Here is a 27,961-nt window from a genome sequence, read left to right on the forward strand (position 1 = left end):
TTCCAGTCTGTCTACTTCTCTCCACCAAATGGCTTCCGAGGCCAGTGGGCAGCTGGCCGTTAGCAAGGCCTGGGTACTGAGGACGTCTCAACAGAGGAACTGGTGGGCTGGATAGAAATGTAAAATAATTTCATCAAAATTTAAAAGTTTGGGAGGTGTTTGAGAAATAAAAGCATCCGTATCGAGTGGATAACGGGAAGGAGGGGAGCAGATGAAAGTTTTCTAAACATCTTATGAGAACATAGGGTAGGGAGGAAATATAGGATCTTTTGAGGGGACACAGTGCATCTCACTGAGGGAATTAGTTGGGGTTTTGTTTACAAAATATAGTAAGGAAGGAGGAATCTGATCCCAAGAGCAGAGAAAGGGGAGAGAGAATCCATTGATGGAATGGAAAAGTGGAGCCTCCAAGTTAATGAATGAAAAGCAATGATGAAAATTAGCAAAAAAATAAGGAAAAGAATAAAATAATAATATACATTAAATAAAACACTAATATGGCAGAAATAAAATCAAGCATATGAGTCATGATACTGAAATATAAATGTACTGAATTCTTCTAATAAATGACAGAGTGAAGATAAAATGTCATAAAACCAAATACCTAAATGCTATGTGCAAAAAAATGTTAACACACAAAAAAATACAGTATTAGTTAAGGATATATCAGATAAGCATAAACAAAAAGAAATCAGGTTTGGAAATGTACATATCAGACAGGGGGGCATTTAAAATTAAATGCACTGGACAAACTTACTAATGAAAAAGGTTTTGCAACACAACTGAGAAGACTGGAAAACCAGCAGGAAAATTGGCAAACGATCTATAAAAAGGCAGTTCACAGAACAAGTGGTCCAACAGTTAACAGTGATGTGAAGAGATAATCAAACATATTAGCAATCAGAGAGAGGAAATGAAAACCACAATGACACTTTCCTTAGGGCTGAAAGTATTAGAAAGGTTTATCACTATCACGCCAAGGCATGGTGAGGGTGTAAGGAGATGAGCATTCCTGTGCTTTACTGGCCGGGGTGCACTGGTGTCACTGTTCTGGATCGCCATCTGGCGGTGCCACTAAATTTAAGTGTACATATGCCCATGACCCAGCAATCCCACTCCAGAGTGACAGTATGCCCTGTAGTCAAGAAAAAGTTTAACTCAACGCTGCATCTGAAGTCCAGCATCAGAGAATAAAATGTTACAAGGAAAGTATATTAAAAATCACAATCCTAGAGAGAGACTTAAATATACCTCTCTCGGAATTTGACAAAAATAGAGAATTTTTGCTATAAAAAGAAACGAGGCATAGGAGAATTGTGTTGGGAAATTCAAATCTGGTCCGATTCTATAAACATTTTAGCCTCTGCTAGTTATCTCACATCTCAGCAAGCACTGCACCATGCCCAGCTTGACGAACAAACGCAATGTTGAAAACCTACTAAAGGTATCTATGCAGTGAACAAATCAGAAATCAAGAGATCTTGAATGCTTGGAAGGTGCTTACAGGAAGGTTTTTCATGTAATGCCCAGGATTGGGCTAACCTTCATCATTGCTTTTCATTCATTAACTTGGAGGTCCCACTTTTCCATTCCAACAATGGATTCTCTCTCCCCTTTCTCTGCTCTTGGGATCAGATTTCTCCTTCCTTACTATATTTTGAAAACAAAATCCCAACTAATTCCCCCAATGAGGTGCACTGTGTCCCCCCAAAAGATGCTATATTTCCTCCCTACCCTGTGCTCTCATAAGATATGTAGAAAACTTTCATCTTTTCCCCTCCTTCCCCTTATCCACTTACAGAGATAATGCAAGCAGAGTTTCTTCCAACTCATCTGTGCTCATGATAATTGAGATTTCTGGTTTCTCCATACAGCCCTGCCTTGTAATATGCTACTAATGCCGCTATACCCTCAGCAACTACCATCCGTCTTAAACACAGTTTTCGAGGTCCAGCTCTACCATGTGATGGTTGTGTGGCCTGTGCGAAGCACATGTGTACTCTGAGCCCAGATTTCCCATCTGTAAAATAAGGTTGACATACCAACCCTCACTTAGTAGTGCTCAGATGAGGTCATATCTATCTATTCAAATGTGTTAGTACAATTAACCCCAGCCCTGCTCCCCAGAGGGAGTTCACATCCCTCCCAGAGAAAACCACGTTGAGAATCTGTTACCAGCAGATTTGGAAGCAAGAAACACAAGTACCCAATATTCACACTGGTTTGTAGACACTGAACTTTATAACTGGGCACAAAATAGCTGTGGGCTTTTTCCATCTACAGGGAGCCTTTCATGAAGGTTTAAAAAAGTATTATTACTACTGTCCCCACGCCCATCCCCACCTCCACCAACCACCTCTATTATTATGCCCACCATCACCACCTTTATTCTTTTTCTTTCTTTCATCTTTGACTTGACTCACATAATAACCTTAAAGGGCAGGAAGATGTAGTCTGGAGCTGAGGGAATGTTAACCGAGCACAGGGCAGGGATGTATCCTTAACTGAAGACGTAACTCCCACCCTGAACTGTTGTCTATAAAACTGTGCCAAGGAGAGAAACGAAAAGCTGGGTAGCAAATCAATATCTTTCCTTGTTGAGCCAAGCTCACCAATGGGGTAGGAGATAGCACTGAGCCCAAGTTTTTGGTGTGAAGCTACCAAAAATCAGAGTTTTGGGAATTTGACCATTTTTTTTTTAAACTTGCCTGCATTGTTTTCTGTGTTCTAGGTTAATTTCTCTCCAGTTGTTGCTAATTTACAAAGTCTTGTCAACTCCTTGGCTTTATTTTTAGTCATTAACTTGGAAATGTGAAGCATGGCCGATGGGTTACAAAATTGTTTCCTGTTTTAGGCTTATTGTTTCTAAAGCCAAATCACTGACAAAACCACGAAGATCATAGGATCTGGAAGACGGAAAATCATAGCATTCAAGATTGCAGGTGCTACCAGCTAATTGGGCTAACTGGGCTCTGAAACTGCAAGGTGAGAATGTAAACAAGCCAAATAACTACAGTAGGAAGTAACTGTGCCCTCAAAAATTCCACTTTTCTATCAAAGAACAGAACTTCTTACCCTTTTGAAGATAATGAACTTATCAATAAAAAATAAACTAGCAATCAACATAAATTTTCAACAATACGAGGGTTTTCAAATCATGACACATTTGTCCTAATGTGGCCACTAAAAATAATATTGCATAAAATATAACAATACATTAGGTTCATGGTTCCCAAATTGTATATCCAAGTGCCCCAGAGGACTACTGTGAACTCTCATGAGTGTGGTAGGATATTTTAAATTTTTGAAGGAGACAGCAATGTCTAACCTTTTTAAAAAACAATTCTGAAGTTGACAAGACTTTTTATTATAACATTTCTTATTTGTGCATGATTCTAACAACAAATATATTTTTCACCCTTCATCTAAACACTGTATATATGACATGACACCTTGTAAATTACCAGCTCAAGATAGTTCAAGGTTCTACACTCAATTGCACTACATGCCTGTTGATATCACTGAATGTAAAGATGTGCGTTTGGCAGTTGTCACGATAAAAAAAGCAGGCTTTGTGAAAATCAATGGAACAGGAAACGAGTGTGAGGTATTGAGGGATCCAACCTGCTTCCAAGGCTGAAGAAGAAGTGCAGTGCCCAGCAGATGTGCACGTTTTCATCAGTGTTTCTTTCAGAATGACATAAAATATCTTAATTTTGTGTACTATTTGTTAGGACATAAATACTTAAGTTGTTTGGATTGAACTATGTATTTATCAATAATAAATAAAATGATTAACTATTTCTTTTTGCCTAGGGGGCGCTGTGACAAAATTACTGAGACACCAGATTCACTGGCACTGTGAACTGAGAAAGTTTGGGAATTGCTGCATTAGATGAAAAAAATGAAATAAAAACTGCATCAACATTATAATCAATCTTGCTTTTCCGAGTGTGTGTGTGTGTGTGTGTGTGTATGTTTTTTCAACCGATGGAAGAAAATACATCAAAATTCAACAGTGGAGATACGGTAGGTCTTTCTTCTCCATAGTTTTCTATATTTACTAACCTGCTTGTGATGAATAAGTGTTATATGCTAAAAACAATGAAAGGTTATTAAAAGTGACTTCCTATGGGAGCATATTTGCTTCTTTGAATAAAAATAGCTGCTAAACATAACAGAGAGTTTCATTTTTGAAGAAGATTTTATTGCACTCTGCTAACTTCTCCAGCTTCCTGCTCCAAAAATGCGGGATCTGGCTTTAGGACACTGAGGTTTTGAAGAAACTGTTTCTATATGTACCTCTTCTTTTCTGCTTTTTTTTTTTTTTTAAAAAAAAACACCCATTTCCCACCCCTGCAGCCCTCAGATAGTGAACATGGCTTGGAGTTTCCAGAGGATGGGGCTTCTCACCCCAACGGCTGGCAGATCTAAGGAGATGATGCAACTGACAGGGCAGGGAGGTGGGGCCTGCTGATGTCACAGATGCTCTGTGGGGACCGTCATTTCTCTGGCTCCTGCTTCATGGTGGAAGGAATGGTCTGCAGCATCCTGCAGGTCTGAGGTGAAAGATGTCATTGGGAGCCTGACCTGAGGAAATTCACATGGGAAAGCACTCCTGAGTGAAAGAGGTCTAGGGTGTTTTGCTATTAAAACTGACGAACTGCTGAGAACTCACATTTTATAAAACTACGGGGTTATCTATACAATTGAGACATACGCATGTAGTCTTCGATTTATTGATTGTGAGAGGAAACAAAGTCAAAATATTTTTCTCCTACAAACTCATAGTTACCAAAGAGGAAAGGTAGGGGTGAGGGATAAATTAGGAGTTTGGGGTTAACATACACACACTATATATAAAATAGATCATCAACAAGGACCTACTGTATAGCACAGGGCACTCTACTCAGTATACTGTAATAACCTATATGGGAAAAGAATCTGGAAAAGAATGGATATATGTATCTGTATACCTGAATCACTTTGCTGTACACGTGAAACAGACACAACTTTGTAAATGAATTATAGTCCAATGTAAAATAAAAATTAAAGAAAACAATACAAATTTTTTTTTCTCTTAAAAAGGCAATTTTCATTATACTTTGTGCTTGAGATATTTGGGTTTGTTTCCTTTTTAAATTTATTGACCACTAATATTTTAAATGTATTTGACTGTTCAGCCCTTACACCAGCTCTATGAGGCAGTACTGCTATATCTGCTTTTAACAGATGAGGAAACTGAGGCACACAGAGGGCGAGTAACTTGCACAAGGTCAAACATCTAGAATGAGCAGGACCAAGATTTGGGGCTTATCTTGGATAGTCTGGCTCTAGAGGGCTCTTAAGCAAGACATTGTTACTGCCTCTTTGTAAATTTATGTTCTTATCTAAGGGGTATCCTTTCATTAGGCATGAATAGAAGACTACACTCTTTCAAAATCCAAAGATCACACCTTCCCTGCATTTTCTAGGAATTCATTCCACTCTCAAAGTTTTCATAACAAAGTGTTTATATAATCTATTGTTATATATTCTATTAAGTGTTAGATATTCTATTTTGTATTTATATTGATAAATCTATCTCCCCACTAGACTGTGTGCCTGTAGAGGGGGGACCACGCATTGTCCTCCTCCAGAGCTTCACTGCTGAGAACACAGTAGGTCCACAAAACACATTTGCTGAAGATGTGAAAGCCGGTGTTATACTGATAGCAGCTGTACTGGTGCTGTGCCTTTAAGTCCTCAGCCCAATTCGGAGGCCACCTGCAGCCATTTCCTGTCCCCGCTGAGGGCTACCCAAGTCTCTTTACCTGAAGGCGTCCTCTGGCGCTGGGGAATGCTTGGCCAAATATGGGGAGGCTGGATTTTGCCAGGAATTTACTCCCAGGAGCAGCTGACAACCAGGGAGGGACTGGAGAATTGGTGGACAGATGGCCCAGTTTCCTCACTTCGTGCAGGGACAGTTCTGAGCTGTGTGCTGCAAAGTCACATCCTCAGCGGGACTGAGACCCGGTTGCACAACAGCTACTTGCTCACTAACACACCTTCTCTTGGCTTCTCTTCCTTCCTGGTCTCAGTACTCTCTTCCCTCAAAGCCACAAGGCAATGGATTCTGCCAACAGCCTAGATGGACTCTGAAGTGATTCTTCCTCATTTGAGCCCCTGGATAGGAAGGCAGTTGGGAAGGCAGCTCACTGCACACCTTGATCTGTGCCTTGTGAGATCCTGAGCAGAGGATCCAGCTAATAAGCTGTGCCCAACTCCTGACCAACAATGAGGATAGTAATATATATGTGCTGTTGGACGCTATTAAGTTTATGATAACTTACTACAATAGAAAGTACAATACAGTAGTAGCAATAGAAAACTAATACAGATTTTGGTGCCCGGAAGTGGGGTGCTGCTGTAACAAATACCTACAAACCTGAGTATTTAGTTTGCTAGGGCTGTCATAACAAAGTACCACAGACTGGTACTGGTACATTTCTTAACCAACAGAAATTTATTTCCCACAGTTCTGGATGCTGGAAGTCTGAGGTCAAGGTATCTGCAGGGATGCTTCTCCTAAGGCTGCTTTCCTTGGCTTGCAGACAGCCTTTTCTCTGTGTTCCTGTGCATCCCTGGCACCTCTTCCCTCTTCTTATAAGGACACCCGTCGTACTGGATTAGGGCCCCATCCTTATGACCTCATTCAACCTTAATTACCTCCCTTCAAGACCCTATTACCACATAAAATCACATGTGGCTTTTGGTGGGGATTCAATACATAATAACACAGGGGTTCTGCAACCAGAAGTGGGTGGAGGCTAGAGGGAGGTTGAGGAACACGGTAGAGAGAGTCTAACTTGCCATGAACAGCCTCTTACTAGAAATCTGGACTTTGAGGATGCAGATGGTGAGGGCACAGAAACAAATGAGGAACATGTTACTGGAAACTGGAGGAAGCAGGATCCTTGCTATGTACTGGCAGAAAGTTTAGAAAAATTGTCTTCTGGAGTTATGTGGAAAGCAGAAGCTGTAAGTGATAAATTTTGTGACATATCTACAGAGATTTCCAAGAAAAGTGTGGTCAGCGCTTCCTGGTTTCTTCTTTCTGTTTGCAGTAAAATGTAGGAGGAAAGAGATTCATTGAAGGAAGAACTTTTTTTAAAAAAAGGGAACCAGAATCTCATGACTTAAAAAATTCTGAGCCTCTCTACATGGCAAAGGTGAGAAAATGAAGAGATGCACTCAGGAAAGCTTGCTTGAGAATAAAGGCTAAGGGTGTGACCGTACAATCAACTCTCAGTTAAAAATTCAAGAAAGGGACTTCCCTGGTGGTCCAGTGGTTAAGACTTCATCTTCCAATGCAGGGGATGCAGGTTCGATCCCTGGTTGGGGAGCTAAGATCCCACGTGCCTCGTGGCCAAAAAACCAAAAACAGAAGCAATATTGTAACAAATTCAATAAAGACTTTAAAAATGGTCCACATCAAAAAAAACAAAAACAAAAAACTCAAGAAAGACCCAAGGTCAGGGTATGCAGTCACATAAAAGGCCTTTTGAAGAAATTAAGGGTGTGCCCCACAGGCCTTCTCAATCAAATCAGAAAACTTCTAGGAAGCTTAAAGGCACTGCGCCTCAGCCATCTCAGGTGAGGCCGAGGTTCAGGAGGGTTTATCTTAAAAATATCTGTGGATGTAGCCGTTGCCTGATGGAGGGGACCACAGTGATAATCACACAAGGTCTACGAAGTTCTTGAGAAATTGTTTCAATAGAAGCACTGCCAACTCGGACAGCAAGGGACCAAGATATTACAACAGGAGGCTTTCAGAGTCCCCCTCCCCCCATTCCACCAGCAATAGAAAGCAGGCTGATAAACTACTTGGCTGCAAACACAGGTTACTTTTCATGGGAAAGAAGGGCAGAACCAGTACCCTGAGAGCAGGGCCTGAGCCACAGAGGATTATCCCCAAGCTTGAAACCTAACCAGTGAACTCCCAACATTTGCCAGGCTGGATTTCACAGCAGCTTTGGACTGGTGACTCCTTTTTACCTTCCGTTTCTCCTGTTTTGAACCAGAATGTCTACAATGATTATCCTATGCCTGCCCCACCATTGTGTGTTAGGAGAGCTGGGGGTTCACAGCTCCACAGATGGAGGGCAATGGTGCCCCAGCAGTTCTGTCCACACTGGACCCCCACTGAACTTGAGGTGATGCTCTAACAAGATGAGATGGGAAACTTGGGCTGGCATAAATACATTTTGCATGTGGGAGGGACAGTGAGGACCAGAGTGGACAGGCCCTAGGGTGGCTCCTCAGTGATTCCAGTCTCCTGGTGCTCATGTCTTTGTGTGATCCCCTCTCCATGAGCCTGGGTAGGACCTGTGCCTTGCTTCTAACCAATAGAACATGGCAGAGATGGTAGGATGCCACATCCACACTTGTGAGTTATGTTATATGGCAAAGGTCATGGGATGTCACCTGCCCCATGGTTATGTTACATGATATGACAACAGTGATGGGACATCACTTCATGATTATGTTATGACATATATGTAAAACTCCAAGCAGGTAGCTCTTGCTCTCCTGCTGGCTGTGAAGAAGCAAAGTGCCATCAGTTCTCCAAAGCAAGGAGGCAAGTTCTGCCAACATCCTAAATGAGCTTGGAAGTGGATTCTTCCCCAGTCAAGCCTCCGGATGGCAATGAAGTCCAGCTGACCCCTGACCGCAGCCTTGCGAGAGCTTGAGCAGAGAACCCAGACTCCACACTCACAGAAACTGAGATAATAAATGTGTGTTCTAGTAAGCCATGACGTGTGTGGTAATTTATTATGCAACGATAGAAAACTAATACAAAGATTCTCAATAGGCAATGGATTGTGTGAGTACAGCAAACTCTTAGATTAGTGCCATCTTGGGTACAGCTTTTGCATTGCAATTTTCACCTTACAGGTAATAGTAGTAGCATCCAATCAGTTGGATGGTGATGTGCAGCTTGGAAATGATCAAAACATTGATAAAGTTCTTTATTACTAGTTTAGAGTCGACGATTTAATGCTTATATTTAAAATTATATGACAAAACGATTAAAAACTATAGGATTTGACAGTGCCCCCCCAAGAAGCCTACAGCTGCCATCTTAGTGCCCCAATTTCTTTGAGATGCTAAATAAAAGATAAAATTAAATCTTTCAAGTTTCAAGCATGTGTGGGAGCCACAGGGAGCCACATTCTTTTGCCTTTGGATTTAGAAGGACTATTTTCAGTTAGGTCACCCCTGCCAGGAGAGAAGAGCTGGGGCAAATAAGGCATCCCTGAGAACATCATCTCTGTATATAGAAGTTCCCAGTTATCAAAGCACAACCATCCTCACTGGAGGAGTTCAGCTGTCAGAAGTAGTTCAGAGCAGGCCACTCAACGGGAAACCAACACGAGTCTGGCGCAATGCCTGTGATCTGAGGGTTCATGTTTGACCTCAGATATGATCGGCTCAGGGAGTAAGGAGGCCACCATGGACAGAAAGGGAGCAGCAGACATTTGAATGCTTACTCATTTGCATCTTGGTGCCTGTATTCTGTCGCTGTGTGGGATCTGTCCATCTCCTCTCTGGAGCTACAGTCAGAGACCACAGTCACTGCAGGAATGCTGGGCCAGGGATTTTAAGCTGAGAGGAGGCACTCGGAAACAGACAATTAGTCATAAATCAATTAGTCATAAATTACTTTCTAATGCAACCGATGATTGACAATTGCCTTAAAATGGTACATTCTATTTATGTTTACCTTTAGGGCTAGGCAGATACCAAACTCTTGAGAGGAGGTGGCTAAGAGCATTTGTTCATGGGGCCTTAGTGGTCCACTTTTAATTGGAAACCTAGGAGCTTCCACATTGTAGGATCATGGAACATGAAAGTCTAGATGTTTTCTACCTGTCCCATGAGCTGCAGGTGTGAGATACAGTCATTTGTGAATATAGAAATGTCACATGGGTGCTGGGATGAGCCAGCTGAGAGCCCAGATGAGGTATGTGGTTAATATCCTGCTCTCTTCAAAATGGAAGAAGGGGTGAGTACCTGCAGGGGTCACTCTCCTGTGATGATTCCTTCTGCCCTGAAAACATCAGCCTTTCCTTTTTTGGAGTAACAACTAGGTTATATGAGCTTAAGGCTGCTCCAACTGAAAGGAAGTAGCTTAAGTGAAACAGTGCAGTAAAAGAAGAAAGATGGTACATATAAGTTGTGGATGTCAATTTTTACTTTTTTTTTTTTTTAATTTTGGAGGTGGCTGTGTGTGGGAGGGTGGAGTGGAGGTGGGGGGCATGGTAGGCATGGGGCACGCCAAATACTATCCCCATTTATACAATGGAAAATGTTTTTCAGAAGTTTCCAGATTTGGTTGGATCATAGAAATGAAGATAGATAATAAATCTGGCTTTGGGTTTGGCCTTATCCACTCCTTTGGGACAAAGCTTACCTTGCCCAAATCTTCTGAATTTAGGTAAGTGAGAGAATTTGGGGTCAGTGTAATGTTTTTCTTCCACAGTCTCTGTGGCAATGGGAAGGTTGAGAAGGCATATTGAAAATGCAAGAAGAGGTTTCAGAAAGTAATGGGCACCAAGAGAGTTGTGAGAGGCCAAGTCTGTTGTCCTCACTGGTTTAATAGTGCAGAAATATTAGAACTTTGGCAAAGGTTAATCACCTGTCCTCTCAGTGAGAGCTTTGGTTCCAGTCAGCTTAACAGTAGGTGTTTCCAAGTGGTGTTTTTGATGAGAGGTTTTAGAATAGAGGTAACCTGTCCCCAAAGTTTCATTTCATAATTACCTTTTCTTTTTTAAAGAAATTAACGATCTTTACAACACATGTTATTTCTTCTGTAAGAGGTCTGTGTTTTTCTTAAACGTCTTTTGACAGTCATAGAGTTGGAAGGACTCCCCAAATCTCAACTATTCATACCCATTTAACTAATATGCCCCTAAAACCTGCAGGATTGTATATCAAATCAATATCACTGGCACACTTAAAAATTGGATCTGACCTTTAAATGAATCGATTTATTTTGTAATAGAACAATTTCTTGATCTGAGACCTGTGCCCTTCACGGATGAGGGTTTAACCAACAGCAACCCCCTGACCATGGCTTACAAAGCCCCACACCATCCATTCCCTCTTTCCCTTGTGTCTGAACACGTCACCCACCCGCTCTCCCCGCCCACTCTGCTACAGCCACACAGGCTAACTCCCCACGCTTGTTCCCACCCCAGGGTCTTTGAATTAGTTCTTCCTTCCTTCCACCTGTGAATTTCTATCCTTCCTGGGCCCTCTCCTTCTTGGCTCCCTTGTCCCCTTCATGGAAGGACAATCCTCAAGGACTACAAATGGCTTCACTCTTAGTTACTTTATAGTATGATGATATTTTCTTTTCTTCATCACATTTATTGCTACTGTAGCCGTGTTGTTTGCTTATTTAAACGATCACTATCTGTCTTCCCATGAGAATTCCAGCTCCCCAGGACAGGGACCTGGCATTTCCTGTTCACATGGACAACCCCTTCACCTAGCACAATGCCTGGCATGGAGTGAGCCTCCAATAAATATTAGTTGAATGAATGAGTGAAATTAATGTAAAATTTTCTGCATCCTGGGAGTTTTAAAGATACAGATCTCAGAAGTGGCTCTGAGTTAACAAGTTTTGGCAACCCTGGGTACATAGGAGGACATAAACTCTGAGAAAATAACAGTAACAATACCACCACTACCATCATTCCCAACAATGACAACAAAAACAACATTCAGTTCTATTTACTGAGTACCTAAAAGCTTGTCTGAGGTGGTATCTTTTATCTTTTAGGTTTGGTAAGACTTTTGTAACCCTAGGAAGGTTTAAAAATAAGTATTGCTGTATAATCTGAGAAATTACAAAATATATCTTAAAATAATGAGGAAAGGAAGCAAAACCACAATATCAGTATTTTTGTAAGAGGTTAAGTGTTGGTATAACAACATATTTTACAGCCATTATGATGATTATGAAATTTTATGTGTCTTTACTGTTTTTGTTTGCATGCATTTACTTTTTTGCATGTATGGTTCAAGCAGCCAAGAAAACTTGATATATTCCACCTATGATGTTCTTGAAATATTTAGGAGATTTTGACTAATTAATATTTAAATGTATAATTTGATCAATGGAATTAATTTAATAGTAGGTACTGGTATTTTTCTGAAATATTACTTAATAGATCCATAATTTTATCACGTTATTAAACTAAGTACAAATAGTAGAAGGTATTCTCCACACACCTCCTTAGACAGTTAGGATCTGGCCATTCAAGTTTGCAAGAGAAATACCAGCACCCTCATTTTAGAGACAAAGAAACTTCTGTTCAAAGTAGCAGGTAAATGACTCATCTAAAGTTACGCAGTTTGTAATTGGCATCTTGGACTTAGATGCCAGTGTGCTGACTCCTTGGGTCTCCTCTTCCCATTTCTAAATGCTTAAATGGGTGAACATCAGGGCATTGAATTTCATGCTGTAAGAAAGACATTTCCACACTCAACATTATATTTTAGTGGAAACAGATCTAAAAGAAAGGGTAGATCAAACTACATGGACTTAAGAGGGTACGAACATCACGGGGGATCCATGAGTTTTAAGAGGGGACCCAGTGGACAATATCGGGATGAAAATAAAAGGACAGAAGCCACTCATCCCAGCTGAAGGTCAGTGTGAGGCTCCCATGTTACAAGTCACGAAACAGGGACGGGAGCCAGAAAAGTCATGATGAGGCAGCTCTCGGAATTGCTGGAAGTTTCATTCAGTTAAGAGCCTGACGACCATCTGATACACAGTTTGAACTCCTTGATGACAACTCTCAGAAGGTGGAGGTGGCCCTAAAAGAAATAGTCCCTCTAGACTGTATGCTGACCAATGAGGAGAAGCAAATCAGTGATGCGGAAATGAGAAGGAACATTGTGAGGAACTGTTACCTTGGCTCAAAGGGAGATCATGCCAGAAAATGTCAGAGAGTTGTCCTGTATTTTAGGAAGGCAATTTTCAAAAAACATTCTAGGAGAGTGTGAATCCCATGGAGACAGGGCTAAGAAGGATGATGTGGCTCTGGAAACCTAAATCCTGAATGCAAAGTTGTGAATCACAAAAAGAGAGAAAAGATAGAGAATTACAGAGTAATTAAGATGGGTTCATTCCTCAATAGGACACTTCAACATAAACTATGACATGGGAGAAAACAAAACAATGGTACAAGTCTTCAAGAATGGGGAAGCTGGACCTGAGGATTTACCTCTCCTGATTTAACTTGTTTGTGTGAGTAGAGTGGTTTTTAATGCAATGGTCAGGAGCAGATGAGGATGAGGGAAGCTCAGCTTCGGAAGATTATGAACTATCAGAGACCACGGAGAGGACACAGACCCAGGCAGAGCCAGTGTGCTTTGCTAGACTCTGTGACTCTTCAAACTTGAAAGGATAAAAAAGAAGATTGTTAGAAAGGATTTGAAGGCTACATTAGAAAAGGGGATGGTAAGGATGGGGGCATTTTACTTTATTATTTTTAAAATAATTTATTTAATTAATTAATTTATTTTTTAATAAACAAAAAAGTTTATTTTTTACATATTTAAAGATTAAATCTGAACTTCAAAGATTATCAATAAAAACATCTTAAAACTTCAGCTATTATTTTTAATCCAAAGAGTTTTTCTGTAGGTTGAAGTTATTTTTAAATCAGCTCCCAAACTTTGGGTACAGATGCAGAATGTCTATTTCTAAGAAGAGTTCTTTTTTTTTTTAAACATCTTTATTGGAGTATAGTTGCTTTACAATGTTGTGTTAGTTTCAAGTGTGCAGCAAAGTGATTCAGTTATACATACAGATATATATTCTTTTTCAGATTCTTTTCCCTTTATAGGTTATTATAAAATATTGAGTATAGTTGCCTGTGCTATACAGTAGGTCCTTGTTGCTTATTTTATAAACAGTAGTGTGTATATGTTAATCCCAAACTCCTAATTTATCCCTGCCCCCCTTTCCCCTTGGGTAACCACAAGTTTCTTTTCTAAGTCTGTGGGTCTATTTCTGTTTTGTAAATAAGTTCACTTCTATCATTTTTTTAGATTCCATATATAAGTGATATCATATGATATTTGCCTTTCTCTGTCTGACTTACTTCACTTAGTATGATAATCTCTAGGTCCATCTATGTTGCTGAAAATGGCATTATTTCATTCTTTTTTATGGCTGAGTAGTATTCCATTACATCTATGTACCATATCTTCTTTACCCATTAATCTGTCGATGGACGTTTAGGTTGCTTCCATGTCTTGGCTATTGTAAATAGTGCTGCAATGAACACTGGGGTGCATGTATCTTTTTGAATTATGGTTTTCTCTGGATATATGCCCAGGAGTAGGATTATTATGCTAGCTCTATTTTTAGTTTTTTAAGGAATCTCCATATTGGCTGTACTAATTTACATTCCCACCAACAGTGTAGGACAGTTCCTTTTTCTAGGACGGAGGCATTTTAAATGACTTCAAAACCAGAGAAGTCATGTTCTTGGAGAAATTATATTCTATGACACTAAAAGGGATGAAATATTGCATTCAATATTCTGTGAGATGCCTGTTTACCCCAGAAGATTACTAGCCAACTGGAGAAAACTACTCTCTATTTTCAATTAAAACAACAACAACAAAAAGAAGAAGAAGAAAAGAAAACACAAAAAAACCCTGGGTAGTATGTGAGGAGCGAGTTGTAGAAGCCACAGATAATCAAATTTGATGTCAGCCCTAAGACAATGGTTCTACAACTTTTTGGTCTCAAGAACCTCTTATAATTATTGAGGACCACAAAAGACTTTGGTTTATGTTTTATCTATCAATATTTACTGCATTTGAAACAAACTGAGAAACACAAGAATACAAAGCACAAGATCCATTAGGTATCAGACCAATGACATTAACACACGCCATGTAGATTTTAAGAAACTCTACTGTACACTTGGGAGAGAATGAGAATGAAAATGGCAAATGATGCTTTAGTATTATAAGGAAAATAGTTTTTATCTTCCACTCCCTGAGACAGTCTGAGGGACCCTCAGGGGTTCTGGACCAAACTTTGAGAACTGCTGCAAAAAAATGTTTCACCATGTGCCCAAGGGGACAAGAACAAAGATATTCATGACAACATTATTTATAAATAGCAAATATTTGGCAATATCCCTTCATTGAGAAACGGAGAAGCTGTAAACAGCTACAATTTTTAAATAAATTAATATTGATTTGTAGAAAATGAGTTTATCTTAAAACAACGTTAAGTAAAAAGCAAGTTAGAGCATATTATATACAGTATGGCATCATTTAATAAAATTGAAATATGCCAAATTATACTATAATTTCTATAGTTTTACTTGAAAATGAAAAACAAATCTGAAGCAATATTAAGATATGCTATTTGTTCACTTTAAAGAGAAGCTATAAAGACTTTTTTAAATGGCCTTTTTTTTAAATTTATTTTTTAAAATTTATTTATTTATTTATTTATTTTTGGCAGGGGCTACTCTTCGTTGCGGTGCACGGGCTTCTCATTGCAGTGGCTTCTCTTGTTGAGGAGCACGGGCTCTAGGTGTGCGGGCTTCAGTAGTTGTGGCATGCGGGCTCAGTAGTTGTGGCTCGCAGGCTCTAGAGCGCAGGCTCAGCAATTGTGGCACACGGGCTTAGTTGTTCTACAGCATGTGTGATCTTCCCAGACCAGGGCTCGAACCCTTGTCCCCTGCATTGTCAGGCAGATTCCTAACCACTGTGCCACCAGGGAAGTCCCCATTTATTCTTTTTATTTTATTTTTTTATTGGAGTATAGTTGATTTACAATGTTGTGATATAAAGGCTTTTTAACATTATCCTCTTTATATTTTTTTAGCAGTTTAAAATGATTTCTAGGCTGTTACAAAGGGTGATCACTAAGCTCAAGCTTCAGTCCACCTAAAACAGTGGTTCTTAAAGTTGTCCTCCACCCATCAGTAGCACCAGCACCATCTGAGAGCGTGTTAGATGTGCAAACCATGGGGCACACCCAGAACTACTGAAGCAGAATCTCTAGGGTGGGGCCCAGGAATCTTGGTTTTAATAAGCTCCTCAGGAGATTCTGCTGAAAGCCCAAGTTTGAGAACCACTGGGCAAGAACAAACATGACCATTCAACCTGTCCTTCATGTAAATGTATCTAATTCAGCAGGAATTTTGGTAATATTGCTTATGACATTCTTGTGGACAAAATGATGTTACATATAGAAAGGAGTTTCTCAAAGATATTTGCCACATGTTTTATGTTTTAAAAAGCACTCCCCACCCCGCCCTCACCTTGCCTACACACCTTTGGCTTGGGTACCTGAAGTTTAACTTTTCACACAAATCAGAGCTAACCTGTGGCTCCTGGTTTCTGAGATTTTGGAAATGTTGGCCAGTGTAAACGTGTATTGATACATTATGTGAATAAATTCCTTTGTAATTAGCTAAATCAAGGTTTTCAAAGCATGGTCCCCAGACCAGCAGCATCAGCATCACCTGGAAACTTATTAGAAGTGCAAATTCTTAGGCTCCATCCCAGCCCTGTTCAATCAGAGACTCTGGAAATGGGCCCAGCAATCTGTGTTTATCAAGCCTTCCAGGTGATTCTGTTGGACTATAGTTTGAGAGACACTGACTTAAATGAATCTACATAGAAGAGTATGTCCTGGCGATTGAGACATGTACTTTAAAGAAGGTTTGAACAGGAATGGCTCTTTAACCAATCAGAGAAGAGACTATTGGTTGCAATGGTGAATTTCCATTCAGAACCAGCTGGCCTGAAGCTTACTGACCAATCCTGAAGGACTAGCACTTTGCCACCACCTAAGGCACTGTACACCTCTTCCAGTACTGCTTTTATGTCATGATCTGTTTTCTCATTTTCCTTTGTCTGCTTCAAAGGACAAATTGACCAAATTAGAATTGTCAATTCTACTCAACTTTAAAAAAACTTTGCCAAAATGGCTTTAAATCTGCACAACTCTACCTATTCATTCCTTTCTATCAATTCATTCATGGCTTCGTATTTCAAAGACTGTTCCAAATTCTGCAATATATACTGCATGGTTTATAATTTGTCCTTCTCAAGTCACTTGCAAGATTTCTACAGAGAAGTCATTTCCAAAGAGTGAGATCATCCAAACCTCATGGCATACTTTGGCCCCTGCAACCTTTTATTTTCCTTATTCCAAGAGGCTGGTACAGTCAGTAGGATTCTCTTGGACCCCGATTTAATATGTGCTGACAGCACCAACTGCATTCATGGGATTTGGAGAAAGAAAGGCTCCATCTAAAGGAGTTTGGTGAGAGTATGAAATATGGATTTCTTGGGGGTCCTTCAGTTAGAAAGTATTTAATTAGCTCTGCTCTTTCTGGGGAAAATTCAACCTATCTGACTCCTGTTTTGTCACTCCTTGTCTGTTTTTATTTTTTTCTCGCAGGTAAAACTGTGCCTGAAATTTGCGGAAATCCAGGACTGGATGCATACTCAAGATGTATTTTCCAGTCATCTTTCTGTTAGCATTTAAGTGTCTAAAACAAACATTCACGTTTCATACAGACTGGATACTCACACATTTGGCATCAGGGCTAGGAAACCCATGACGTGAGTAAGAGAATCACTGGGCTCAGGAGCTCAGCAGTTAGTAAATCTTGCTCCAATCAGTGAGGCTCATAAATTAAGTCTGAGAGGATAATGAGCCAGCCCATCCAGGAGATGGAAGAAATGAGCTAGAAGGTTCTCTTAAGCCCTATGTCCACTGAGCGTGGTGGATTATCACTGAGATGGGAGATTCCTACTTCACTGCCAGCCAGGACCTGCTAGGACCTGGACAAGTGAAAAACCATGGTGAAATAAATGATACTCTGTCCTGACCCTGTAATAACCACACTCCCTGATAAGAAAGCACATCGTGGGCCTTTAACTGCTTTCTTCCAGAATGTTCTTCATCAAATGATTATACTCAAGGGTAAAAAAATAGTCCTTATTTCATTTGGGCAGTTCTCCTTTGCCATGTTGATCAATAGCAGATAACTTTTCTGGGCACACTGTGTCTTCTGTTTTCTGGGTTTTATAAAAACTTGGAATATGTGAAAAATAATGAAACTAAAAAGTAAATTCTTTCCAATCTCAACTTCTTTTTAGATAAGGTCCAGCCTATTATTTAGTCATTAGTGAGGCACTAGTCTTTATTTCGGAAGAAAATCATGTTCAGTAGTAAGATACTGCCTAATATTAACCAGTTGAGTTGGTTAATTGATCAGTTTCTATTAAATATCAATCAATACCTGCTTAGAATAAGAGGTTCCTTTTTGTCCCTAAAGTTTTATCTTCTCAAATATCTATCTCCTTAGTATTTTACATTTTAGCTGGCTTGAAAACTTTCAAAATCTTATCAGAACATGAAATTCACAAGATGCAGGATTAGAACACTCTGTATCGATCTTTGGGCAGAAGAGACCCACATGTTCAATACTAGAATAGAATGACCAAGACCATGCATAAATGATGGAATCACAATTCCAACTTACTCAGCTCAGGTGGTCTCTTATAAGAATTTCTTGTAATTTACCAGATAGGTTCCTTCTTTACTCCCTTTAAAAATGCATCCACTATTGTTTTACGTATCATTTAAACTCAGTGTATTCAGTATGCGTGTTAATACAGAATAAGGTGTTTATGTAGCTCAGATGCCTACTAATATAAATCTAATCTATTGGATAACATGATGATAAGCTTCAATGATGTTTAACTCCCATAGGGAGCTTTTGGGAAATGACCCAGGGAATTCTTATCATTCTGAGGTGCAGAAGGAAACTGCAAAGGCTGGACTTTCTTTGTAGTCTCTTGACATATCTGAAATGTATTGGGTCTGAGTTCCACTTTAATGCAATTATTTTGATGAACATTCCTTTTAAAAATCTACTAGCCATTTTTTAAAGGTAAATTATAGGCTATTCTAGGACTCAAATGCTTCATCTTCTATTTGAAATAGCTCTTAGATTATGAAGACTATATACATATAATTTATATATATATACTTATAAATATATACTTGATTTTATATATAAAATATATACGCATATGCATGTATGTGTGTACACATATATAAATCATTTATTATTGTTAAAAACTGTTATTACTATTTATATAAAAGTTTAGACATTCTGAGGGCAAATGCAAAACAACACAAAGCTGCCTAACATAATGTCTACTCAGAGGTTATTGCCAATATTTACCAGAGTGGGTGGATAATATTCTTTAGTAAAAAGAACAAACACCATTAAAAGTAGAAATAAAAATTTCCTATTTTGTGACTGTATTGTATGAGTCTGATTAAAAAAAACTCACATCTGAAAGCTGAGGTTCCTTTTTATGTGTTGCAATTTACATGAAAATTAAGTGGTGACCATTATACTCATTGAAGATGATTGTGGATAATCTGTGGATATTTAAAAACAAATATATGATTTACACATTTGATAGCTCGCCCGTAAAGATGGCGCACTGCATCAAATGAGAGAGCATGCTTCTTAAGCCAACTAAAGACAGAATCCTCGCCATACCTTCATGGGAGCCAGCTGGATGGGAGTGATGCACGAAGGGTCTACCATGGGCTTTGGCCTGTTGGCCGTGTCTGCTAACAGGCTGTGCCACTGCTGGGGAAGGCCGGTAAATTTCTGTTCTTGTGGATCAAACCCAGTATGAACCCTGTGTTCAAAGTTGGATGGGCCAGATATTTCAATCTTTTTCTTTTTCTTTCCAAACATGGTGGAAAACCTGAGAAATGCAAACAGAAACAGGGAGCTGTTTATATGTCGCCAGCAGAAGACCATAGGATAATTAGTAATTCATTCAGAGTTCTATCTTTTCAATTCTTCCTCTATATATCAGCAGCAAAAGATAGAATTTGTATTTTTAGGGTGTGTAGATTAGATAACTTCATTCAAAAGTTTTTGTTCTCTCCTTGCACTTGCCATATGTAGTTTCCTGACCCATAGAGTTTGGATTTGGCCATGTGACTCTCTTTGACTAATGGACTGTGCGTAGAAGAGAACGTCCTTCAATTCAGGGTGGAGGTTTCTGAAGGTATTGTACGTTTCCACTTCCCTCTTATGCTCCTGCTACTTGGCATGAAGATCTCTCTAGTGGGCAATACACCCTCAGCCAAGATTCTGGAAGGAGAGATGCATGAAGCAGACATAAATCTGACCTCCAGTTTGGAGCCAAGCTCAACTGAGCCACAGCTGAGTTACAAGTATGATATAAATGTTTGTCATGAAGCCACTAAGATTTTGTACTTGTTTGTTACATGATATTACCAAAGCAAAAGCTGACTAGCAAACAGGGAGAAGCATCTCAAAGTGTGGTGTGCACTTAAAATCTAAAACATTTGTGTGGAAATATATGCGTAAACATGAAAAATGGAGTTAATAATTCTATTTGTCACAGGATTAAACAAGTAAACATTTGTAAAACACTTTGAAACATACCTGGCACAAAGTCAGTGCTGCAAGTATTAAAAATACCTCTGGATGAATATACCAGAAACTTGACTGGCGCTGCCTGCAGAGAAGGGAGTCAGGGGGACAGGCAGGGAGGAAAAGCCACTTTTCACGGAATATTTAGAATTTTATACAACGTATTTTACTTATTTGAAACAATGTAGTTTACCTAGTTAAAACACCCTGTGACAGGGATACCTCTAGTAAATGATGTAAAATAGTTACTTTATGCTTTACATTTATTGAAAACATGTAAGGTAACCTGGGTTGGAATCCCACCTCTTCACCATGATCTTGGGTAACTGATTTTCTCATTCTGAATTTTCTGTGAACATGACAATCATGATCATTTGGGGAATCCTGACACCCCTGCTGCAGGTATTATAAAAGATGGTGCTTTGGCTTCAAGGTTGCTTTGTTGGGAAAGCCTTATCTCAGCCCTCAGACTTGAGTAGGTGGGTTTTATATATATACTTGTACAGTTCCGTACATATTTTTCACTGCACTTATCCACTTGCTATCAATTAATTGGGTGTAACGGCATGCCCAGTGTCTGTCTTCCCTTCTAGAATATAAGATCCATGAGAGTGGGATGCTGCCTGCTTGTTTATTACTGTTTGCCAATGCCTGGCATATGGTATGGCTCAAGAAATATTTGCTGACAGGCTAAAATCACCCAGAACAAAACATTCAGGGAAGAGGACTTGGGGTCAGAGCTCCATAGATGTTAACATCTTCCTTTCCTCTTTCCCTCCTTCTTCTCTCCCTCCCTCCCGTTCATCCTCCATTAAAACTTCTGTTTTCTCTTTTAACCATTTATCCCTGCTTGGCCAGCAGGGGCTTCCTCCTTTCCTTCTAGTTTTCTAAAGCTCCTATTCCATCCTCTACTGATGCTAGTCTGGGCTGCTATAACAAAACACCAGAGACCAAGAGGTTTATAAACAACATAAACATACATAAATTTATTTCTCACAGTTCTTGAGGCTGGAAGTCCAAGATCAAGGTGCTGTCAGATTCTGTGCCTGGTTAGAACCTGCTTTCTGGATGGCTGCCTTTTTGTTGTAACTTCACATGTTGGAAGGGACAAGGGAGCTCTTTCTGGTCTCTTCTTATAAGGGCACTAATCCCATTCACGGGGTTCCATCTTCATGAACTGATAATCTCCCAAAGGCCCCACTTCCTATTACCATCACCTTGGGGATTAGTATTTCAACATATGAATTTTGGAGGGACACATTCAGACCACAGCACTGCAGATATATTCTCCTGATAGGGATCAGACTCTTCACAGCATTAACTCCCCAGAATTTATTAAAACCCATTTTCCCATCCATCCTGGTTGTTATTTCAGACTAATTTAGAAAACTCACATAAGGTGATAATGAAAAACTAATGAAGGATGATAAGGGCTCAAAAATACCTTGATGTGTGTTATCTCTCTTGGAAAAACATAATTATAATTTTTAAAAAATACTTTAAGTACCCTACTATAATTAGGTTAATAAATATGTCAATTGATCTTAAACATTTGAGAACATCTCAGCCAGAGTATAAAGAAGTAAAGGAGCCCAGCCGTAGTAGACTGTCACAGGAATGGCCCCTGGTGTTTCATGCCTCCCAGTATCCAAGCCCTTGGGTGGGTGTCTCCCCCACTGACTCTGGACCAGGATATGTAACCTACAAAGCGACAATAGAAACCCTGACACAAGCATGAAATGTGCTTGCCCACAGGGGCTTGCCTCCATGCTGCTCTTGGAACCAGCAGCCAGCATGAGAACAAGCCCAGGCCATCTTGTTAGGGAATGACAGACCATGCAGCCCAGTCACTCATCAGCCTAGGCAACAACCAGCCGTGGAAACAGAGCTGCCTAGCTGACCAGCAGCTGTCCACTAGCGAGCCCAGTCAAAGCCAGCAGAAAAACCCCCAGCTGAGCTGGACCCAAAGTGCCAACCTATAGAATCAGGACAAAAATAAAATGGCTATTGCTTTAAGCCATTATATTTTAGAGTAGATTGTTGTACAGACAAAGCTAACTGATGATCATTCCATACCTTGCATCTTCAGATGCCCATCATTTTTCTCTATTTTAGCTGATTCAAAGTCTCAAGTAACAATGCCCAATCTGGGTAACTATATTAAATGTTATACAATTGTGTCCACTCAGAGGAGTCTCCATTGTGATCTTGTCGTCTGGTTTGTCAAGGGCCTAGAAGGTTTTCAGTGGACAGGAAATTATGCCAAATAAGTAAGTGACTCTATACACCATATCTCAGTATTATTTTGTGAAAATAAAAAATATTTGAGGGACTTCCCTGGTGGTCCAGTGGTTAAGACTCTGTGCTTCCATTGCAGGGGGCATGGGTTCAATCCCTGGTCAGGGAACTAAGATACCACATGCAGTGCAGAGCGGCCAAAAAAATTTCTTTTTTGAAAATATAATCTGGTCATGCATTGGCTGAGTCCACTTGACATTTTAATAAACTTTATGATCAATTTTTTAAAACAAGGGGGCAATTGTTTTAAAAAAATCATTTGAGAAGAGTTCTTTTGCATGTATTCATACCTGAACAAGCACTGAGAATGTTGGATCAAATATTTTTAGAACCAGAATAGAAATGTCTTACTATTCCCTTCCTGACTGTGAATTTCTCAGTGGTTGCTATGCCATTCAAGTGAGAATATAAAAAAAGAAAATATCAATGAACTAATACCATTCTTGTTTTAAAATAAGACAGTTGTGGAGAGGAAACCCACAGCTGAATTAATTTGCCTACATTTCATTGTGTGATACTATACAACTGTAATTTAAATGGTAATATATATACAGTTCTAGCTGTCTAATAAGTTTGAGTTAAAGAGGAAACAACTTAAAAAGAAAATGAAGAAGTTCTAAATCCTAAAGTCATGTTCCTGTGAAGCTCACACTTGACAAAAAGCAGAGAGGGACTCTCCATGATGTATAGTGGTGTTCCATGAGTAATGGCCATTCCTCTGACAGCAATGAGGAATCTCACACTCAGGTGAAAGACACATGGTAGGGAACCCTCCTCAAATCCAGACCTGCTTGGTAAATGGTTTCTTCTCTTTGATGAGCCCACGCTTAGTCTGTACCTGGCAAAGTGCTAAATGTTCAAGGTGCTTGATTTCACTTAAAACTCACAATAACCCTATGGTGGGGGTCCCCAAGACCACCCCTAGGTTTGATTTGTTAGGAGAGCTCACAGGACTCAGCAAAGAGTTATACTCACAGCTGTGATTTATTACAGTAAAAGGATACAAAGCAAAATCAGCAAAGGGAAAAGGCACAAGGGCCAAGTCTAGAGGGACCCAGGCGTAAGCTTCCAGAGGTCTTCTCCCAGCGGATTCACACAGGATGTGACTAATTCCTCTAGCACTAAACTGTGACAACATATGTGAAATGTTTTCTACCACGGAAGCTTGTGAAAGTCTCGGCGCCTGAGGATTTTATTCGGTACCTATCACACAGACACCTCTGCCTGGTCTGTGCCAAAACTTCAGATTCCAGAAGGAAACATGGGTTCAGCTTAGACCATATTGTTTGAATAAACAGTTTAGTCACAGTGAGCCATTCTTACCAGGGAACATTGGGAACCCTCCTATAATCCAAGTTCCCAGATGCCAGCCAAGGGTCAAACTTGCAAATAGGTTTCTCTAAGAAACGCAGCCTCAGGCCTGCTATGTTAACTGCTTTGGCACAAGAGGTGTTATTATCATACCTCCATTATATAGAAGGAAAAACAGAAGCTCAGAGGTAAGAAACTGGCAAAGCTGGAGACTCAGAATCTCAAAGTACGTGCTTTCAATCACTGGGCAGATGGTATGATAAAGCTAAATTCTATCTACCATAACAGAAAATAAAAGGATGGAGATGCCTAGTACTGATATAACTGCATACACATATTTTTGGTTAGAGGTAAAAAACTGAAGAAAAAAAAAATTGCCAAAACCGAAGGAATGTCATGGTGGCCTCTGGAGAAGCAGAACTTGGAGTTATCATAGGGTGAATCAGGAAACCACTGGATTTTTTAACTTTTTTTTTGGTAAACCATGTGTGGTATATTTATTTTCTAAAATATTTTAAAATCAACTCAAAAGAAACACTTGTTAAGGGGAAGTTCCCTGGTGGCCTAGTGGTTAGGATTTCGGGCTTTCATTGTCGTGGCCTGGGTTCAATCCCTGGTTGGGGAACTGAGATCCCGGAAGCCACGCAGTGCAGCCAACAACAACAAAAGTGGATTAAAAAAAAAAAAAAAAAACTTGTTAAAGTTAGCATGTACCAGAATATACTGAAATAGAACTTAAAAAAATCATCCTTTGGGTTAACATTCAGAAGAAAAGATTGATTTACATGAGTAGCAGAGTAAAAAGGGGGCTAGCAACCATCATTTTGAAATTATATCTAGAGTAGCCATTCACAAATGATACAAGAAGTTGCTATCTCTTGGGAAACACATCAGATGACAACCTGGTCTTCCCAATGGCGCCAGCCAGTTTAGATTCTCATCTTGCCTGAGAACTGGCAGTTCATACAGAATGAGTGTTCAGTAAGGTGTTTGAATACTGAGAAGATTTCTAATCTTGGGCCCTTTTACCCTTATTTCTATTGCTCTACATTAAAGGTTTTGAATATTGGCAAAACCTACCTAATTCTTCGGTAGCCATATCCACTGAAAGTGGCATGTAGCTTAGGAAAGAAATACTTCCTTTGATTGTTGAATTGCACATTTACAACTGGATGAGCAGGTGGAGACATTTCAAGAAACCACATATAACAGATAGACATAAACTAATGCCCCCTATTTCTAGCCTCTCTAAAATGTCTCTTAGCTCATAGGTCCTCAGCTTATGAAATAAGCATTGTATTAGTCAGAGTTCTCCTGAGAAACAGAACCAATAGGATTTATATTTACAGATGTATATAAGAGGGAATTTATTATAGGAATTAGCTAATGTGGTTATGTTGGCCAAGATGCCCCATGATCTGCTGTCTGCAAGCTGGTGAACCAGGGAAGCTATCGGTGTAATTCAGTCCATGTCCATAGCCTGGAGAATCAGAAGCTGGTAGTGTAGGTCCCAGTCTGAGTCTGAAAACAGAAGAACCAGGAGTGCCAAGGTCCAAGGGCAGGAGAAGATGGAAGTCTCAGCTCAAGCAGGAAGAGAGTAAACTCACCCTTTCTTTGTCTTTTTGCTCATTTGGGCCCTCAAGAAATTGGACGATGCTCACCCACATTGGGGAGGGTCATCTGCCTTATTCAGTTCACCAACTTGAATGCTAATCTCTTCCAGAAACATATCCAGAAATAATATATACCAACTATCTGGACATCCCTTGGCCCAGTCAAATTGACACATAATATTAACCATCACAAGCATGTATGGGAGAGCTTATAAGAACATTCTTCTTGTTTATGTAGAAAATGAAGTAACCTTGCAGGTAGATTTTAAAACTATACTTGACTGCAAGCATGCCTACTGGCCTAGAAAACACATGACTGCTGGCCACTAACACTTTTTATTCTCCTGAATATTTTTGGCTCAAAAAGTCTGTTTCAGGGGACTTCCCTGGTGGTCCAGTGGTAAAGAATCCACCTTACAATGCAGGGGATGCAGGTTCAATCCCTGGTCAGGGAACTAAGATCCCACATGCCGCGGAGCAACTAAGCCTGCATGCCACAACTACTGAGCTTGCATGTCTCAACTAGAGAGCCCACGTGCAGCCAACTACACAGCCCACGCACCCTGGAGCCTGTGTGCCACAACTAGAGAGAGAAAACCCACACGCCACAACTAGAGAGAAGCCCGCGCACCGCAACAAAGAGCCTGCACGCCGCAACGAAAGATTCCGCATGCCTCAACAAAGATCAGGCGTGCTGCAACTAAGACCCGGCGCAGCCAAAAATAAATTAAATAAGTAATAAATAAATCTTTTTTTAAAAAGTCCGTTTCAGGACTACAAATTCTATTTTCAACTTTCTTGCTCAAAGTAGAATTTGTTATATATATATATATATATATATATATATACATACATGCCTGGTAATTTTATATTTTTTTACTACTTCTTCCATTCTTTATTAATATGAACAGTTGGAATAATCAGTAAGAATAGTGTTATACTGATAGGAAATACCTCTAGTTTTCAAAATGTTGGCATGCTCATAAAGGGCTTTGAATGGAGTTTGGGCCAGAGTATAAAAATTCACAAGGTATTATTTTGCTACTGTATTCAAAATTATTAAAAAATATTTGAGACACAGGCAACAGTGTGGATGAACCTCAAAGATATTACACTAAGTGAAATAAGCCAGACTCAGAAGAACAAATATGGCCTGATTCTACTTATATGAGGTACCTAAAGTAGTCAAATTCATAGGGACATGGAGTAGAATGGTGTTGCCAGGGGCTGGGAAGAGGGGAGAACGAGGACTTATTGTTTAATGGGTATAGAGTTTCAGTTTGGGAAGATGAAAAGCTTCTGAAGATTGATGGTGGTGATGGTTGCATAACAGTGTGCATGGACTGAATGCCACTGAACTGTACACTTAAGGATGGTTAAAATGGTCAATTTTATATTATGTATATTTTACAATAATAATAATAATAATAAGTAATGGTATGGACATGTCCCAGGAGCTTTGGCCTGCACGGGGGAAAGTAGTTAGCACAGAGGGAACACATTGAAGATGGGGTGTGGCAGAGAGGTGAGCTGAGCTGGGGCCAATCTATTAGACAATCTTTTTGTTCTTATCCTCTCTCCTCATCAAAACTGTATTGGTCTAACCTTTGGCACTGACAACTGCTTAGTCTGTGCTTGCAGGCCCTACAGCTGAAGTGAGGACTCAGTGTAACTACTGGACTATTAAGGTTTTCAGCTAGACAGACAGCTGGCTGCTTAGAGGAAGACCACGGAATTAAACGATGGCACCTTTAACATACATCTCAGGGGTGATTCTTTTCTCGTTGACCCCCTCATGAAAAGATTTTTCTTTTCTTAGCCTCAGATCCATTTTGAGGAACTTGGTAAATGCAGTAATGGATATTTAAGTACTTCTGAAATACCTACCTGTGTTCAGATAATTTAGGGTTAATGACCTGCCTATCGTTGGTTGAAGAAAGATGGCTATTTGAGAAACTCCTCTGCAGAGAGGATGAGAGCAGCCACACCATGCCCTTGTCGAGAGGCCATTGCTCAGATACGCATTTGGCACAGCCTCAGATTTGGGAACAAAGGATTCACCAGGCTTTTAGTTAAGTTGCTTTTAGGTAAAATATAACATGGATATAATTTGGGGTTCAGAGGAAATTATTAAAAACTTGGGATGGATCTATAATATCATCTAAAAATAAAGTTGTTTCCTAAGAAAAATTATTG

The 27,961-nt window shown here is 39.8% G+C and overlaps 1 protein-coding gene and 1 long non-coding RNA gene across 6 annotated transcripts in view; both read right to left on the reverse strand.

The window, feature by feature from the left end:
• The window catches only part of LOC309644516, a 578,167-nt gene that overhangs the window by 300,701 nt on the left and 249,505 nt on the right, over nt 1-27,961 (reverse strand). The gene's annotated exons all lie outside the window — the stretch shown is intronic.
• Nucleotides 1-27,961, reverse strand: part of PAK5 (p21 (RAC1) activated kinase 5) — a 319,504-nt gene that overhangs the window by 81,288 nt on the left and 210,255 nt on the right. For 3 of the 5 annotated variants that reach the window (XM_082428216.1, XM_082428217.1, XM_082428218.1), the window contains one exon: nt 19,629-19,842. In XM_082428216.1, coding sequence (XP_082284342.1) covers nt 19,629-19,832 — 204 coding nt within the window. In that variant the 5' untranslated portion in view covers nt 19,833-19,842. Of the gene's footprint in view, nt 1-19,628; nt 27,957-27,961 lie in introns of those variants that run through there. The other 2 variants (XM_082428215.1, XM_082428219.1) reach the window with 1 other exon arrangement.

Source organism: Balaenoptera physalus (genome assembly GCF_965194825.1).
Source record: "Balaenoptera physalus genome assembly, chromosome: 16".
In the NCBI taxonomy this organism is placed as follows: Eukaryota; Metazoa; Chordata; class Mammalia; order Artiodactyla; family Balaenopteridae; genus Balaenoptera; species Balaenoptera physalus.